The sequence below is a fragment of the Falco punctatus genome, assembly GCF_963210335.1.
Source record: "Falco punctatus genome assembly, chromosome: 15".
In the NCBI taxonomy this organism is placed as follows: domain Eukaryota; kingdom Metazoa; phylum Chordata; class Aves; order Falconiformes; family Falconidae; genus Falco; species Falco punctatus.
This window is the reverse complement of record NC_137595.1, coordinates 9,327,485-9,347,105: the sequence shown is the minus strand read 5'-3', so window position 1 is coordinate 9,347,105 and position 19,621 is coordinate 9,327,485. Positions and strand designations below refer to the sequence as shown.

The 19,621-nt window shown below is 46.4% G+C and overlaps 1 protein-coding gene across 1 annotated transcript in view; it reads right to left on the bottom strand.

The window, feature by feature from the left end:
• Positions 1–19,621, bottom strand: part of GPC4 (glypican 4) — a 70,333-nt gene that overhangs the window by 30,761 nt on the left and 19,951 nt on the right. The window contains exon 2 of the mRNA XM_080366173.1: positions 7,406–7,564. Within this exon, the coding sequence (XP_080222299.1) occupies positions 7,406–7,564 (159 nt within the window). The remainder of the gene's footprint in view (positions 1–7,405; positions 7,565–19,621) is intronic.

Below are 19,621 nucleotides of genomic sequence, written 5' to 3'. Positions count from 1 at the left end.
GCACTGCGTTCTGCTGCATCTAGCAGTCACCCCACAAATTAGAAAAGCAGCGACAACAGAAATGCTCTTGGTCCCCTCTTGGTCCATCCTGCTCTCCAGCACCCCACATAGCAGGACAAGGCAGACTTTGCAGCCTCCTCATCCCTATTTCCAGGGACCACCACTGCTCATGCATCCTGTTCTGGGTCAGCTATAGCAGGTTTCTCCCACTGTTCCCATGCTGCCTCCTCCCCGAGCAGCAGATCCTTCATTCTGAGCTCTTCCATCCTCCTCTTAATGACCACAACTCAACAACAGTCTTCCCCAACACACCTCCCTTGCTGCTGCTTCTTTTCCCTCCATTTGCTTCCTCCATAGCCCCCCACATCTAATTTCCACTGCACCCATTCCTCAATCCCAGCTGACCTTTCAAACACATCTACTACTTCTCAGCTGCTTTACCTGCTGACCTACGTCCATTTGGTACCAACACACCGACTTTCCACACCAAACAGCCAACACCACCTGCAAAATCTAGAAGCGAGCTCCTTTCAGGTTGCCTCCCACATACCCCTGATTCAGAGGGGCTTTCTGGGACACTCACCAAGGTATTTCACATATAGGTATTTCTCCAAGCCTCCCTTCCTATTGCTGTTGAAGAGCTTGAGGAGGACCCATGCTGCTGAACAGAGGAATGAGAAAACCATCCCCAGTTACCTCAGTTCCCCTCATCTCACTATATTTGCAAAGAGAGCTCTTCCAGTTAGGGCCACCTCTCTTATTTGTTCATCCAGCATGCATATGGCTGGATGCTAAGACATTACAGCATATTTAACACTAACGAAATAGCTCTAGCTCTGCACCAATGGAATATCTTATCCCGAAGCCCACCACAAGACCTCAAAATGCCACCAACTCAACCAGCATCCAGGGGAGCAGCCTGCAGGACTATGCAAGCACACCAAACCCACACATAGGCTAGGTGGCTCTTTGTGCAGGAAGGAGGAAAAAGAGAGTTAATTTTAAACAGACAAACAATAGCTCATTGACCGGTTGACAGCAATTAGTAACCAGAGGGCACCAGGCACATTTCCTGTAGCCAAGTATAAAGGTCTTTGCTTTTGGAATAAAACCAAAAGGGTAACAGCAGTTTACCTGTGATCTTAACAGCAGAACTGCTGTTCTGATGGTAGAAGACTGATCCCTCCAACCTCATACACAAAGTGGTTTTGCGCACTGCTGAGGTCTTTGCTCACTTACAAAATCTAGTCTCCCTCTCTACCCCAAACCTACAGGGCAGGAGCCTCCCCCACTTTTGAGCCTAGATCTTTCTGAGCCTCCCAAAACAGAGGTTTGGTCCCCACGACTGTCAGACAAGCATCACCCTTCTCAACGAGCAAGACTAAAAACCACAGTGGTCTACGGACCTCCTTAAAAATCTCCAGATGGAGAGGAGCCAGTTAAGTGCAAACATGTAAACAAACTTCCACTGCAGAGACAGCAGACAATTTGTTTCATTATTGTTGCAGTGAGTGAGAAAGCACAAACAAAAGCCCACAAGTGGCATTTTCTAAAGGAAGCGTGTTGGTGGTTGCTCCCTCCTGCTTCTCCGAGATCACTCCATCCCTACACCTCTGGTAAGCACAGGTCTGAAAACAAGTCTGAAGGACTGGCTCTCAGCAACTGCTGCTTCTGCAAAACTTAAAGGATCTTCCCACTGTTTTCTGCCCTGGTTAGTATGAGGTTTGGTGCCACCCCTTTCCAGAGAGGAAAGGACAAGGCTGTGCCTTTATATCTAGACATAAGTGGCAACGGATAGACAAAACCACTCTATTATTTGTACGTTAATGATGCAGTCATCAGCGTACCTGCCAGGGGATGGGTTGTAATGGCAAGAGCTCTCTCCACCACACACAGATTTATTCAGAAGCACGAACACCACGCACCTCTGGCACAGTAGGTATCAAAGGTCCACCAGGTCTCTCCTCTCGGCGCTCCTGCTGTGCCACAATACCAGGAGCAGCCTCCTGCAGAGATGAATGTGCTGGCAGCCAGGACTAAGCCCACAGTCCTGGGTGCCATGGACATGGAGCAGGGGGGAGGACTGGCACACGAGCAGGATGAGGCATCAGGTCTCTGCCCTTGCAGGCAGTCTCCAAGAAAAGAGTTAATGCAAGATGAAGGTCCCCAAAGGGCAGTTATTTCAGTAAGGCAGAGAGCCCCTCTGGTCTGCCAGATTCTAACTATAGGAGCAGTAGGCTGGGCACCTGTGAGGCTTGTCTTTCACTGTTTGCATCCACACTGCCTGGAGCAGCAGAGGGGAAACCACCGAAAGCTTTCCCTTGTCCCTTTGTCTCATTCCCAGTTATTAATGCTTCCCAGACATTCATCCTACTGTCCCAGCACACCTCCCTGCAAACTCCTACCTGGAGACAGCAGCTGGAAGCCAGGGGTTACCAATTCAGACATGACATTCCAGGGCATTTTGTCCCTAGTTTCAGAATAGTTTGGAAGGCATTTAGCCAATGCCCCTCCTTGACTAGTCACACGGACTCAGCCACAGCCTGTTACTGGAATTAATTCATGCACCCAGGAGTAAACACAGGGCTCACACCAGAAGATCAAGGCCACCCCATGATGCTTCAAAGAAGCACAGTACAACTGCACTTTACACCTGAGGCTACTCTGCCCAACATAAACACGGAACTCACAAACAGGGGTCCCTCTCCAGCCCCTCTGCCTGGTCCCCATGCAGCAGAGGGGTGGACGCACCACAGTTATGGGGACCCCTGGCCAGCTCCTGCTGCTTGGATTTGGTTTCATTCCACTCATTGCCCCAAAGGGGGTTTGTTTTACACTCCTGTATTTGTTTTATCTTAAATGCTAATGGAAAAGTCAGGAGGAGCAGACCAGAAACAGGACTCTGGGCATTTAATAGTTTCCCAGATGCTTGCTTGGGTTGTACCATTTTGTAAAAATCTTTCTGTTGCTTGGGTGCTGGGAACACCAAACCTACTGCCAGCCCAGCCCACAAACAGACCACCTCACATTGGAGAGTTCATCTCTTACATCATTCCCGCACAACAAGAGTTGCAGAAGCTTGCTTGCCTCCCCTAAATCCAGACCACGCAGAAAGGACAAGACTTGGTTTAAGTGCAACAGCAAAAGCACTTGTCAAATGCAGGGACAGGAGAATAAGCATCCACTTGCTGGACTCGGCCCCACAGGGCAGAGGCTCAGCAGCCACTCTGCTCACAGGGGTTTGGGGCTCTGTCCTCCCCAATCCCTCTGCAACCAGCCTACAAAAAAAACTATTTTTCCCTTCAGAAAAGGCCTAGCACAACAGCTAGGTCTTCTGGGAGATTCAGGAGGCATCTTTAATAAGAAAAAAAACCCTAAGAACATCTTCCATAGAAAGCAACAGAACAGCAGAAATGCTCAAGAAGAGTTATGGGCTATGTCCTGTCCCTGCTCCAATTCCTCAAAACAGCTGAACAATTTCCCCAAAGCACTGCTTGGCTAGCACAGACCCCAGTGTGGAAAACTTCAGCCTGAAAGGGCAAAAGAGGTGAAAGTTTGAGTTTAATGAATGGGACCAAGCATTTATGCAGTCTTAATGTCACCATTAATCCTATTAATGCTATTAATCCCTGGGAGAGGGAAGGGGAGAGCACTAACTGCTGAAGATGAGACAAGGCAAAAGAAATTTTAAAGGGGGAAGAAAAAAAAAAAAAAAGAAAAAAAAGGAAAGGCTTAGCTGCTATAGCTGCTTCTGTGGCATGAGATGTCACAGTCACACAGCTTTGTGGCTTTCCCACGGCTGTCATTGTCAGAGGGAGACGCTTACATAGTCAGAGAATCTCACCTGCTAGTTTCTAAACGCAGCCCATACACATATCTGAAATCAGGTATGCCAGAGAAACCAGCAAATTTTCACTTCTAAAAACATTAGCAATGGGTAATCCAACAACTCCCAAAGTATTTTTTATTTTATCAAAAAGGCATTTCCCTTACTCCTGAAAATATATATCTTACTGCTACACTGGGATCAGACTAGTGGTTTAAATCACAACAGGAGACCCCCAGGAACATACATAGCTATACAGTAAGCAAGTATTTAGACAGAATATATACATTATGGGACTCCAAAGTTCCAGTTTTCTCCCAGTGTCTGCAAACCAAACAAATGCAGGAGGATCTGACGCTGTTGCATTACGCATTAGGAGCCAAAATTACTTCTGGTCAGCCCTTTGGGGACGGATAATCAGCAGCTTGTTCCATGCTCCCGATTAAGAGGAGATAATCCATTTCTGTACGGCTTTGGTGTCAGATCAGAGCAATTCTGGCAACGGTTCCAACAGCACACAGTGCTCCAGCAACAGCTGATGCAAACGCTCCAAAAGCCACAGGGCATCACAGCCTCCATCCAAAGGACATGCCGCCACTTTGACTATCCTTTTGCAGCAGCAACTGCTGCAAAGGTCAAGCACATAACGGAGGCAGCATGGGTTTGCTTCTCCTCTAGGACTGGAATGTCAAGGCTAAGAGATTAGCAGCCAGAGAACCCATAAAGATTCCCAAAATGCTGGAAGACACAGTTTGATGCTTGAGCTGCATCCTGGAGTAGCCTTTCGCAGCATGGGCATGTGTCACCCTGCAAGAACGTTCATCCCACTTTCTGGGATGCCAGTTAAGCGAAGTAAATTTGGTCTCTGTAGTATCTTACCTGCTCAGTCCCCCTACACAGCTGTAGCACAGAGGATTTCTTGTTAAACAGAGGAAGGTGCACAGCTCATGAATAGCTTTGGCTACTAGTAATGAGGCAGCCCCAAAGAGCTGCAAACGCTAAAATCAGAGCATGGGCCCACGCACAGGAAAAGCTCTGGAGGGGATCACGTGCTTTTCCAATCTCATCCCTAGAGGTCAGGACAAATATATGGGTCTTGATTGTCTCTCCTTCCTGTAGTTTGGGCACATCACATCAAAAAGTGTGGGAAGAATTACTTTGGACAAGAAGTCGTCAAACATGCAAGGCAGAACTGACCAGCTGATCCGATGACCAAGCACCAGGACCAAAGGAAGGGAACACCACACCACAGGCAGCTGATCACTCAATAGCAGGCTCTTGACCAAATGAAACTACCACAGCAGTCTAGGGCACAGCACTCCAAAATGTTTGCAGAAGAGTCTGAGGACCTCAGAGGGGAGACTCCTCAGCGAGCCCCAGCCACCAACAGGAGTGCTGCTGAAGATGTGCCTTAGGCCTCCAGGTGGCTGGGCTGGAGAGAGAGAGGCAGTCACTATTAAAAAAATTCCAAGAGGTAAATGATGGAGGACAATAATCAGTTAATCTCTGCTTCCACCCCAGGTAAGATTAAAGAATCCCTAAATTAGCTTTGTCTGCAGCAAATGAAGATTTAGATCTGATATTAGCAAACGCTCAGAGACGGGGCCATTAGGCTTTGGTACAAGCTGAGGAGGTTACGAATTCTCCTTCATTAGTTTTGTGCAGGGCAGAGAAACACCCTTCAGGGACAGGCTGGGCATAGTAAATCCAGCTTCTAGGAACAGTATCACACCATCTCCTTCCAGAGTTGCCTGTCAAGGACTCCCAGGGCTAAGACCAGGATGAGACCAGCACAGGGCATCCTGCGAGGGGCTGGTGGAAAAGCCATGCAGCACAAATTAACTAGCTCATACAGGGCTCCCTAGCAAAGCTCACCCATTTTGAAGCCTTGTGCTTTGACAGCTATCCAGCTCAGCTTAGCTTAATGTCCCCCTACCATCATGCAGCCCTGCAGCCATCTCTCACCCTACAAACGGGCAGACACACCTAGCAGTATGTCTGCACCACGTAAGGGATGCTAATACAGCGAACCATGCATGCTCTTTGTTTCAACACAGCATTTCAAAAACCCTCATCGTTCATTTAAGGTGAAGTAGATGCTGCTCATCTAGTCTCTTTGAAAGAGCTTATCTATGGGCTGGATTTCATTAAGTGTCTTGTTCTGCATTTAATAAGCTTGCAAGTCCAGACACTTCTGTTCTCTCTCTATCGCTCCTTTGGTGTACCAGCAGGTAGAGACAACAGAGGTTAAGAGAGAAATATTTAGCTAGCAGATTTAGATGCTATCAAGATGATTGCGTAATTCCTCTTTGACTCATTGCAATTTCATACCCAGGGACTTCTTCGCTCACCCTAGTGCTAATCTGTTTTGAAAGAAAGGGGCTGCAATAGTGTAGAGGAGGCCCTGGGAGGTTCAAGGCACAGACTTCAGGATGTTAGTAGAAAATCCATGTCGAACCAATGACCGAACAAGGGAAAGAAAGGTCCAGAGGAGCTGTGCAGTGGAATTGTCCTCTACTACCAGACAGCGATGATGACCTATGAGCAGAACAGTCTCAGCAATCTAGTCCACCTGACTCTTCAGATATTTCCATGTGCAACCAGGTGTTGCCTCATTACTCCAGCCAACAAGGACACACAGCAGGAGCCTGATACTCTGCTCCTCCCCTCCTGGGGATGCCCAGGCACAGGGGCTGCAGTGACTGGGAGCCCTGCAGTGCCTGCAGCACCCTGCAGGAACGGTCACAACCAAGAACTCAGCAGCAAAACTGAGACACACCGCTCAGACCTCATAAGAGTGCTGTGTCTGATGCCTGGGCATCAACTTCAACTCTTTGCAAGAGGCACTCCCAAAAGAAAGGCACCCGGCTGCAAGGTGGGTAACGCTGGGAAGGGGTGTGCCAGCTACCTCTGGAGGGGGATTCTTCCTGCAGCTCCCGTGAACTTGGCATGCCCTGCAGAGGCCCAGTCTGATGGGACACCGCTGCAGATCCCAAGGCAATTCTGAGACCAGTCATTTGCTTATCAGACAGCGTCACTCGAGCGATAGGAACTCAGCCAAGACTTTGTTCATTTTGCTTCTGATCCTGCATCACACTTGAACCCTCGGCCTCTGATAAACCACCTCTATTTATCTGCTGTACTGCTTAGCCCCAAAGGCTAAGTGAGATATATACAAATCCTGTTGGTTCACAACACACTGGGAAAGATCAGCATTTTTGTGGATCAGGGCTGCAAGATGCGCATATTACCATTACACGTGCTGCAGGGACGTACCAACAAAACTAACTGCAATCTTACATTAAGAGCAGAATTTTTTTTTCAAATGATTAATCAGAAAGGAAGATCTCTCTCTTTGGGAAACACACAGGCATAATCAGCAGATATTTCTCTCTCACGGGATTGCAAAACAAGGCATGCTCTGCCCTCTGAGCCATGAACCATGAACCTTCCCAGCAAAGGGGGAGGCACAGCAGAATAACTACATAAAAAACAACAGGATGGGTGGTGTTTTTTGTTTGTTTGTTTGTTTTTTACATTTTATCCCAAGGAGAACAAGTTCAAGGTCTCTGCACTTACCATCAAACTTTTTGTATCGGGAACTAAACATGGTTTGTAGGTGATTGCTAAGCTCTACGACAGCGTTTCTGAAGTCGTGTTTACTCTGCTGGCTGTACTTCTCCTCCATTTCTTGAGAGCAGCATGTGTAGTCTTGAGAGCAGACTTTCAAGTGGTCACCTGAAAAGCAGTGAAGAAAACACCCCGAGTTAAAAAGGCCTCTCTATGCAAAGGCAAATAGGTCAGCTTACAAGGCAGGGGGCACGAGGACCTGCAGCCCCCTATCCTCCCGAGGGGACACAGCACACTTCCTCCCCCCTGCCACTGCAATTGCTGGACCAGGCATATCAAAACTCGATTCTGTAGAGGAATTTCATAGCCACACATGCAAACACCATGCGTTGTCTTTCTGCAACAACATTATAAAGTGTCCTCTTATTTATTCGGTTAATAAACAGAACAAACAGCTATCTTGCTCAGTATCATTTAAGAATGAGCAAATTGACCTGTATATACTATGATATCTTCTATGAAGTTTCTGCGGAGTATTTTAATTACTTCTAATTCATTCAGTGAATACACAACATAGTATCAATGGCAATGGTCCTTTTTGTGCAAATAAATCCTTTTTTCTTCACAACCCGCCCCCCAGTTACCACAGGAACAATAATCTCTCCCAGAAGCACAGTTATCCCTGATACTAAAATATACTTGTTTTATGTAATGGCTTATGAAAAAGCTTTATATTTCCCAGCTTCTACATTTACAGTTTTTTGTCATCATCCTGGGTGAAACTGGTGGATGTTTTTGGAGAATTCAAACAGATTTTTCTGCCTTCATCCTGAAAAATAATTCTCTCCTAAGGGTCACCTCGCAAACTGGTTTGGTCAGAGAATCATAAAGTGCTTCAGTATCTACCACAGCTCCACTTCAAAACTTCACAATTTGAATACAGGGTCTGGCCCCACATAATTCGCTTTTAGAGCCTCTTGCTGCAGTGTGGGATGAAGCTGTCCTCTTCTAGCACCACCAATAAAATGCTGCTGTCAAGTATTGTGGACCAAGATAAACTCTTGTGTAGCAAACCTCAAGCTCCAACTTCTCTGACATGCCCCACAAGGCAGCACTGTCACAGGCAGGTGGGCTAATGATAAAGTGGTTCAAAATTTGGGCAAATTGTGCAAATCTTTGTCAACGCTGAAGATATGATCAAAACAAGCAGTTAGGATGAGAAACTCATCCTTTCAAGTCAGATGGTATTTTAAAAGACACAGCTTACAAGTAAGCTGCTGCCTTCTCTCCCATTTCACACCCTGCTGCCAAACCGTACCCTGCATCCCAAAGAAGCAGATGGAGAAGCGAAGGCTCATCCCTACCTGCTTATATCCTGGAAGTCACCAACAACCTTTTAACTACCACCAAGGTTCAGAGACTCACTACCAGAGTGCAAAGGACTTGTCAGCCCCTGCACAGAAAGTAACATCTTCACAACAGGCCGCGAACCATGCACTTACTGAAGAACCATCCTACCTGCTAGAATCAAAAGTGGGTTCAGAGAAACAAAAGCAGATTCTGCACAGTGCAAACCAAAGCCTGCCCGTGACTAACACAAGCAGCTGCTGCTCTGTCTGCCCTGCACAAGATCTTGTAACATCATTTGCCCAGCTATTGAACCTTTGCATCACTTTGCATGACTTTATAGCCCAGAAATGTTGTCTCTCTCCTTTCAGACACTTAAGGACCATTTTAAAATAAGATACAAATATTTTTTTATATATAGATACAGATATATATAGAGATAATTCCTAAGCACCCCTCCCCCTAAATCTAGTTTCCTTTTGTGCTACAGGGTTTGTTTGTTTTCCCTAGCATTACAGAGCGACCTTGACCGACAGATAATTCTGCCACAGCTGATTTATTGCACAAGACCATCCGCTGCTCTTGAATTACGGAAAGCTCGAAGTCTGTTATGGGAAGTGGCACTGGTCAGGCACAGCCTTCAGAAAACACAGACAAATCTCGCTGTCTTCTTACAGATACATTTTTTCTTTCATGGACTCTGTTTCTTTCCGTCTCAGAGGAGCACCTCCAGCAGCAAATACACGGCACTAAGTGGCACAGCACAGAGGGATGCAGCTCTGTTTAGCTTGCTAACTCATTTAGAAGACGCACATCCATGATTTTCAAATCCTGCCCACCAATCCATCCCAGAGCATGCCTGGGCACTCCTCTATAAGCCTGCGTTACAAGAAAGCATTAAATAATAAAAAAGTGCCCGAGCACCACCACTTTATTCCACTTGGAATCTTTTTGCTTCAGTTCGAATACAGGACTATGGCTCTTTGACACAACGGGAAACAGCAGCAAACCAAAAATTAGAGCTCAAGTGACAGTTAGTTTCAAGGTGTCAAAATAATTTAGTTGCAAAACTCTTGTATGGGAGGGAGTATGTTGGAAATATTTCACCTGAAACGTACTTCATGATTTCAGTACCATTTCCACAATGCATGCCTGCCTTTGGTTGTCACAATTTACATACTTCCCATTCTTTTGTACCGGAGTGGTAAGCCTCTACCCTACTTGGCACATTGAAACCTACTGATAGTGGGATTTCTTTTCCTAGTTACACTTTGCAGATACTTCTGAAGTTGTCCACAGATGCCCTAGGATCCCTGAAACTGTGGTTTTAACAACTACTCTGATTTATTTATGATAAACAAATAAACCCCCACAATATTTCACAAATACAAGTTAACAGTTTTGTATCTATTTATCCTATTAAACTAAAGTTACCATCCCACCTAATGTTACAGAGCAAAGCCATTTTTCTTTGATGCCTCTCATCCCAGATTTGCATGGTGCCTCCCCAGGACATACATGCAAAGCCAAGCAAGGAGAACTCTACTGATAGTAAATCAATCTTGCACAGATTCCATTTGGTTGATCATTAAGAAATTACGCTCCAAAATGTAACTCAGACATTCAAAAATGAATGACCAAGCAATCTAATTATGGAAGATATTTCTCAGTCTTGTCAGCACTATGTGGTCTTGGCTTGTGATCAAGAATTATATCTATCTGTCTGGAGCTGAGGAGCTCTGGCTACTCAGTGCTAATCGTAGGAGGATGCACTGTATTACTCAGTGTTAAAAAACAGAAAGTTTAGGGCTGTGGGCTGCATTTCTTGCAGTTTTATTACACCACAGTGTGAGATACCAATGGAGAGTCACTGAAAGACACTGGGGGCCCCAGTTTTCCCACAGGAAGGGTTGTCTTTGGCACCTACACATCCCTGAGAAGATATCCTTGCTTGAGCAAAGAAACATGCACTGACATAATTTGCAAGAAACCTGATGTCTAGCCTTCATTTTAATATCGGCCAGCAAAGCTGATCTGTTCAGCATCCATCCACAGGACTCATTCCGTGCCTGAGTCTGCAGGGAGAACAATGCAACAGTCCAGCATCCCATTGCCTGCTCAGGTGATGGATCCATCACACGCCCTTCAAAGAGCAGTTTTAGCATTGGGAACTGCTTACACCTCCACAGACAGACCCCGAAGCATGGCACTGTCAGACAACAGCTTCAAAACACAACAGTGCTACGGCCATGGTATGCAGAGGAATGAAAATGATGAAGCTTGGAAAGCAGCTGCTGCCAGTGGTCCACGTGAGCACAGACCGGTTATGCATGCAGAGAACACCAACCTAAAGCCGAGACCAAAGACAACACTCTTCATCTTTCCAACTGGCAGCGAACTCCTCCAAGGAAAAAAAAAAAAAAAAAAAAAAAAAGAGTGAAAAATACAAGCATTTAGGCCTACTTAAACAGAGATCTAATGTTTATGTATATTATGTAAAGAACACTCATGGTGTGCGCTCACTGTCAAGGACACATTCGGCAATAATTATTTCGGCAAGTTAAAACTCATCAAACAATGCCCATACAAGGCAACTCTTCATCTACTGTTGAGTGTTAAAGACTCGGCAGCTTTTCTAATTTATCACCATGTGAGCACTGCAAAAATATAACTCTGCCACAGCTTCCTTTCAAGTTAGGCTTTTTATTGAATTGTTTGGCAGGGTGTGCAATCATCACATCGGGGGCTGCATGGCAAAAAGAGCTTAAGTAGCAGAGAATAACTCCAAATAAAAATCTACCGCATATGCACACCATCACTGCAGCTTGCCATGCATTTACAGCAGATCTTTCCCATGGCCTGTTGCAGCAAGACTTTTTCTCTATTTTATATTACATATGAATACAGAGGGAGAAATGAGGGACCAAAATTATGAAAGAAGCTTGCTCCTTGGCTAGTTAACAGCACACCTCTGGCGAACGGAGGCGGTGGTTTAAAGATAGAAATGCAATGGCACACGATGTTACCATCTGCACATGCAAGGAAATGTGCTCAGAAAGGTAATCTTGCAAACTTATGATTTAAGCCATTACAGAAACACCACATTTAGCAGACTCCAAGCACACAGAGTTTCTTCCAAATCAAGTAACTATTTTGCAGTTTTCATCGAATGAGTAAGTGTGCAGCGCAAACTCTGGGGCTCCATGATCTTGAAAAGCAGTTCCCTTCACCAAACCATTTTCCAAGACCTTTTAAAAATGTTGTTTCTGGATGTCTAACATGCCTTCACAGCTTGCTTCTCCTCACCTTGATCAAGTTCATACTTTAAGTATAGCTATCAGCAAAACTAGCTAAAGTTTCAGGAGTGGTTTGCTGTGAGACAGGGGAGGTTATTTCTTTAAAAGACTCCCATACGCAGCCTAACCCTTCATTGCAGCTCAGTAAACAAGCCAAATCAGTTTACAATCTGCGATGTTACTTTTGGGCTCTGCTCCCATATGAGAAAACAGGCTGGGGCAAGGGGGACCAGTTGAGGAGCGGGAGGTGAACACTGCTGGGGGACCAGTAGGCAGGGCTACCATTTCAGCCTCATGTTCTGCTTCTTCCCTCTAGCACACATGGGCTTGTGTCATCTTTTAAAAGAGTTTTATGACTTCCTCTGAACCAGCTACCAAAGGGATCCTGGACTGTAATGTCAGGCTCTAATCCGATTTCACACTAGACTTGCCATCTAATTATCACAGAATATTAGGCTTCCACCCATCATATATAATTGACATGCTACTGAGGCTTTACAAAAACCCCAACAAAGATGACAAGAAACACTAGCATCACCCCTGAGCACAGCTCTGCTGCTCCAGCCCCACATTAACAAGGGGCAAGAAGAAAGAAAAGCATGAGCTTGCGATCAACTCCAGCGGAGTCATTGAGACAGACAAGGCTGCTGAACCATCCACCCAATCCGATCACTTTTAATTGTACCAAATATACCAAAATCTGCCCAGTTTTCCTGGCTACAAAATGAGCCAGGGATGCTCGGCACCTCCGGGAATGGACCATGATCTCTTGCTCATCTGCATCAGTGCCACAACTGATGTGTGTGTGTGCACAACCACACACCCCACAGCCACCACTGTCCCAGCCCTGCAAGGCAAGGCTGGGTCACTCAAATCACTGCTTATGCTGCTTTTAGCTATCTGCTATCAAAAAGCACTACTAAAATGCAGATAGCACCTTGGCATATAAATATTTCCAGGTGAAAGGACACTAGGCTGCAAACACTAAAGGGAAGAAAAAAATCCTGCTCAGAGGTACACTGCAAACTCAAAATGACCCTACAGCCTCCTCCCCAGCTGTCACACACGCACACTGCTTGAAGGCATGCTTTTTACCTAGCATAAACAGCAAACTTTAATTTTTAGTTGATGACTCTCATCGGAGTATTCCTTTTTCACCTGGCGGTCAGTCTTCCGCACTTGCTTTAAAGCTGCGCTGTTGTGGGACTTGTTTATTTTACTGGGGAGAACACTTCTGTGGAGACAGTCACATGCCAGCAAGGAGAGAGATAAAACAGCACTGAGGTCCTGCATCCACGAACGGCAGCAGAGTTAGAAATTTCTAAGCTCACATCCTGCAAACACAGCACTGCTGGTACCCTATGGTTGGAGTGTGTCAAACTGGGTTGCGACATTTGGAAGTTGTATTTCCCTCAATGCTCCCAAGCACACGGTGCTATTTCCAGCCCAAACCACTATTTCAATTGCACACTTTGTGGAGAAGTGCTTTGAGCAGCATCCTTCCCACATCTATCACCATCAGACACAAAGTAATATATCCCATTTCCAGTACAAATCATTTCCCATCCTAAAGGCCACCACCATGCAACCAGTCAGCTTTCCCTTCTCAAACACATTTCCAATTGCCATTGGGATCTCAAACCCAAAAAGCACCAGAAAAGAGTGAGCACCCCATGTACCCACACCCAGGTCCTTGCTGTGGAGGTCAGCAGCCAGCATTGCCTTCTAGCTGGGCACAGGGGCACCAGCTACAGAAGCCCTGGCCCTGAATTCAACCATCATGGATATCTGTCCCCACTCGCACCCCTTTCTTCCAACTGCCCAGGATTTTTTAGGCCAGAAAACATCCTCATGTGCAGTTGGCTCCCAGAGCTAACTGGTAGGGTTGTGGAAATACTGCAATTCGGCAGCATGTGCCAGTGTGCAGCATATTTAACATCCCACTCAATTAGCAACCGTTTCATATAAATGGTTTATCTGCCTTATTAATGTTAAAGCCACTTGTTTCCCCTGCGCTTCCACTTAGGTTATTAATCAATGTGCATTTTGGTTTTCTGCTGATTACTCTAATGGCGCAGAAGAATTCCTCAGACTCACAGGGAAAGTTTATAATATTGAAATGATTTTTTTTTTTTTTGCAAACTTGTCAGGCAGTCAAAATACACTCTTTGATACGCAAACCAAAGCCCTTTCACCTACGCTTAACAACCGTGAACTATTTTCAGTCGAGCTTTACTGCATCTGTTAACTCAGCTGCTAATCCATCTTGCAAGCGCAGGGAACACCAGCACACACAATATCTCAGTGACATATCTCCCTTCAACACAACAAATAATCCTAATTATTTCTATAGTGCGTACCTACAGTTACTTAAAATATCGTACACAACCAAAGTCTGTCTGGCTTCTATTTTTCCATTTCGCTTTGTTGACAGCTGCGGGTTCCCAAATTTACTGCCAAGAGGGTCAGGGACTGAAGAGAACAAGAGAGATTTATATCCACGTGTGTACATTAAGCCAAATGCACATTAGGAACCTTAATTTTCCACTGGAAAGAGCAACTTAGGACACAAAAAGGGCTCTTGCCTTCCACCCATTCAGGTCCAAATTAGCACTGCAAAGCTGGTCTTAGAGCTGATGACAGAGTCAGGACCGAGTCTGGGCAAAAACAGCCCATTGAGGCCAACCAGTGTGATTTTGGGACATCCCTCCTAGGGGGGGAAGACAGGAAAGCCCTTCCCACACTCCTAACGCAGCTCTTCAACCGTGAACAAAAAAGACCAAGACCTTGTCTCCACTCTCCGCAGGGCTGAAGAAGCATCACTCACTGGTCAGCTGCAGCCCCCTCCTGCCCAGCTCTCCTACTGAGGTTGGGGCAATAGAGAGGTTCAGGTGGATGACCCCAAGGACCAAACTCGAACTCCCTACAGTGCATCAGAGCCTGGGACTACACCCTTTGCAGGTGATGTCCAGGTGAAGAGGATGTAGGGTCTCACCTTCAGCAGGGTTTTAAGAATTCATTTAAAGTTAAAACCCTACTCACCTGAGGAAAAATACCATCACCACCTCATTTCCACAGTGTAACGAACAATTTCCTTCCTGACAGGGTGGCCCGAATACTGCAAGGTTTTACACCCTGGAAAAATATGCCACGTTAGAGTGTGTTTTCATTCCAACAAACAGGATATTGAGTCAATTAGTGGCACACCAAACACAAACCAGACAGATGAAGATAATGCATTTCTGCAAACATCAAAAGAAAGAGAAACCACACAAAGACCTGAATATACAAATAAGGCAAGAGGGGAAAAAAAACCCTACATAATTAAAATTATTTAAACAAACCTGGAGAGTAAAACAGCTCTGGTTAACTAGAGGGCTCTCCCTGGCTCTAGCCAAGATAGAAACCTTCAATGAAAACCAGGAGTTGTTTCTTAATTAAAAAAAACAAAACAAAACAACCCTATTTGACATCACTGAGTGAGAACTTAGGAAATGCAAATTCTCTTTATTATCACTGAATTCTTTAGGCATGAAATAGTTTTTGTAATGTGTGTCTGCCTACATGCACTAAGTGAGACATGTTACACAACAGACAAGTTATGCTGAAAATTATCTTTGCTTTTTTTCCATTTCTCTGGCAAGGAGGATGGATACACAAGGCACAAGAGAGATCCATCTCCAGGATGGCCGAGACAGGTAGTGCCCTGTCCCTCCATCAACCAAAGTACAGCTAGAAACGCCAACACTTCCAGTCAATAATTCTGAGTATACGTAAAAGGTAAGAATAAAAGTCATGATAAAACAAAAAAACAACCCTGCGCAGAGCCATTGATCAGATGTAAAAATTCAACAAAAGTCATCCAGCACATTTTACAGGGATAAGCCCCAAACACCCCACCAAGTATAATTTCATGCAATTAAAGAGTTGGGGGGGGGGGGGGGGGGAGGGAAATCCATTAGGAACAGCAAATACACAGAATTACTGAAGCTTCCTGCACAAGGAACAGTAAATAGAAGAGATCTGGATGGGAGACAGTTACTTTCTTGGTAAGACTTCTAATTTTTTCCTCAAACTCCCCATTAAGGTGGCAAAACAAAGCCAAAAAACCTGCCTCTTTGGTTTTTTCCCATAAAGCTTCAGGCTATTTGCCAAAAAAGCAGCTTTTAACCAAAACAAATTCCACCACAAACACTGTCATTCGGACTGGAATATTTTTCCTTCTTAACAATATTGTCTCCCTTCAGTTTCAGCCCCTCCATCAGGGAGGCCACCTGGTGCAGGAAGGCGCCACACATGGGCAGGCAGGAGAAGCAGGAACACACCACTGGCAACTTTGCCAGCAATGTTTCTTTTTTTCCTTTTCAAACATAGCCGATTCCAGCATCAGTGCACAAAAACACGTTTCAGAGCCACACAGTAGTTTCTTGTGAGATGCACCTCACCTATTTGTGCCAACAGACTGGTCATCTGCTGGCAAGTCCCAGATCTGGCAGTAGATGACCCTCAAAAATTTCAGCAACATTTTGAGGTCATACAGTCCTAGTGATTCTGAGGATTATGCTTTATTTGGAAAAAACGCCAAACAAATGACCAAAACAAACCCCCTCAAAGTAAGGTGTTCATGGTTTTGTGGAAGCACTCTGTCTGATGGAGGTCTCTCCAGTTGAGAGCTGCACCACCACAGAAAGTTGCAGCTCTTTCCTAATGGTGGAACCAGCACATTTCAAAGCAAGAACCACTGTCCCAAGGTGCTGGTGCTGTGGCTGTGTGGTCAACCTCCCTGAACATCCCACCTTTCCAATGTCACCAGCTATGCAGGGGCTCCACAGAAGTGAAGTTTTCCTGCTTGTAAACGCAAAAACAAGCATGAACCATTGCACAAAGCAAAGCTACCATTTCCACATGTTAAAAGCACACCAACAGGAATAGAAGTACTAAGGGCATGTGAGCTGGAAGCTATGACCCAAGCAAAGTTTTTAAAAAAACGCACCAAAACTTAAAGATGTTTTTAATTCTTTAAATAAGAAGCAAAGCTTGTGAAATTCAGCCACAATTTCCTGTTTTTGACTTAAGATAAAATTTAAAAAATATCCCAGGCTTTATACAAATAATAATCTAATCTATAAATTGGAATGCAAGAGACGTTAATTACATTTCAGAGAGATTAATTCTGTATTGTGGGATCCAAAACAGGCACTGCAGAACCTGCTGCAATTCTGAGACCAACCTTACACAGAAGGGAAGGGGGGGAAAAAAAAAAAAAAACACCCCAAAAACCCGCAAAACACAACACCAAGCTGCAAGCAACTCTATTGAAGAGCAGTATACAAATAAATAGGCAAATATCTGGGAAGTTGCAGGGCGTTTCTCATCCATGAGGAGACACCTTTTCTCCCTGCCTTGGGTGGTTTTGGACAGGGAGGACAGCGGGTGGCATGCAGGGGCTTGGTGCAGAGCCAGGACCACCTGAAAGCCCTAGGTAACATGGACAGGTGGTCTTCTTTTGCTCCCCTTGCAGTGACAGCAAAACCCACACAAGCCCCTCGCTCTGCACAGCTGCCAACAGCAGGGCTTACTTCCCACCCCGCAAAGGCAGCCTGGACCAGGGACCAGAGCACCGACTCCTTCTTCCCTTCCTCCTGCCACCCCACGTGCCACCGGCCACCCACCCAGGGCCACCCACCCACACTGCAGCACCCGGCACCACTGATCCCCAGGATCCCATGCCGGGAGCAGGGGTAGCAAGCCGAAGTGAGCCAGAGTATTGCCTGCTTGGGGTTTTGGGGGGGCAGTAGTTCAGATTTCTGGTAATTGAAAGCATAAACAAAAAGATGAAAAGCTTTAAGGGTTCGGGTGTAGCAAAGTCCAGCTATAACCCAACAGTTGGCTCATGCCAGGGAAGTGGGCACTCTCCCCTGTCTCTGCTCATGCCCCAGAGGTGCCCTGTGAGCTTTGGGCTGCTTCTGTCAGGAATGGCTGAAGCCCAAGGGCCAGGGAGGAACAAGTTCACTCACGCAGGTTGCCCATCCGCACCCGCCAAGAGCCACAGACAGTCCCGCCCCATGGCCCTGCCCTGCAGGTGCCACAGCCGCCACCCAGGCGAACAACAGAAGGGTTTACCAGGCTGGGAAGAGCCCGACACCAGCATTTCGAGACCAGTTGGATGTAATGTTCTTCCCAGGCCTGGTCTGGAAGAGATTCGCTCTCACCCAGCAGCACAGTGTCGGCACCCGGAGCCGTGCCCTTATCCCGCTGCGCTGCTGGCCTGGAGGGCCCAGCCTCGTGCAAACTCCACTTTCACAGAAATACAATGTGATCAGCTCTTTGATCTGGCGGCCCAGCTCCCTCAGGTCCCCCTTGATGGATGGCTGGCTCCAGCCAGCATTTCACGCCCCTTTGGCTCGCCAAGGACCAACCCTGAGGGCCTTCGCTCCCCAAATCCCCCCTCACTCAAGCTGAGAGATACCCATGGCCCAAGTAATGAGCCTGACCTGCAAGGGGCTGCAAGGTTCCCAAAACACCTTTGACAGAACCACACTGTTTCTGAAAACAAACTCCCTGGCATGCAACGTCCTCCAGGGAGAGAGAGGCCTGCAGGCAGCTCCAGCGCAGCCCCGGGCCGAGCGTCCCGCCATCGCAGGACATCAGCTCCCTGCACAACCTGACAGCTGTGCAACGCCAGCAAAAACAGCCCGGGCATGGCGAGAGCCGATCATCTGTAGGATGTTTCCCACCAACTGCAGAAATATTTGCTTGAACAGCCTTGAAGTCTTTAAGGAAGAACTCTACCTTTTTTTTCTTTCCCTTTTATCCCGCCCTTTCCTATCCACTATTTCCATTTCTCCATACAGCCAACTAAACCAACCTGACCCACCCAAGCCCTCCACGAACAGACCCAAACTACCAACCTTCCCCTCGCGGAACAGTCACCCCGCGTGGCCATATCCTGCTGCCCCTCTTCAGACAATTAGCCTTAATCCTCGTTAGTTCTGTACGTTTCCTTTAAATCCTGTTACCACATTCCTCCGCGCACTGGAGCACGGCTCAGCCGGCCTCGGCCTCCTTGGTGGTGGCGGCGGTGACCTCGCCGTGCCTCCCGGCTCCTGACCCGCCGGAGCTGCGCTGCTCCCAAGGGCTGAAACACTCCCCAACTAATCTATCTTCACTGATTAGTTCTTAATCAGGAAGGCAGACATGAACGAAAGGTGCAGATGAAAAGAGAAAGGGGGAGGGGGGGGGGGTCAACAAGAAAAAAAAAATAATACGGTTTTCTTCAAGGAAAGGTTCCCCTTTGCTGCTGCTTTAGGAGACCACTACGAAAACTTGCTCCAAAAGCAGCGTTTGAAGTGTAGCTACTTTCATATTTATAACATTTGAGTCACTCCAGAAAACCTCTGCCAAAGCAGGCCAAGTTGGACTACTACATTCATTTATTTTGGAAGTTTATCCAAGCCTTGGTTAAAGATAAACAGCTCGCTTGGATGTGAAAGAACATCAGAGCCGGGCTGCCAGAGCAGCGGGGAGCTTCCAGCCGCTTTGATAGCGCCAAGGCACGAGATGGTATCAGCGCAACCCAAAA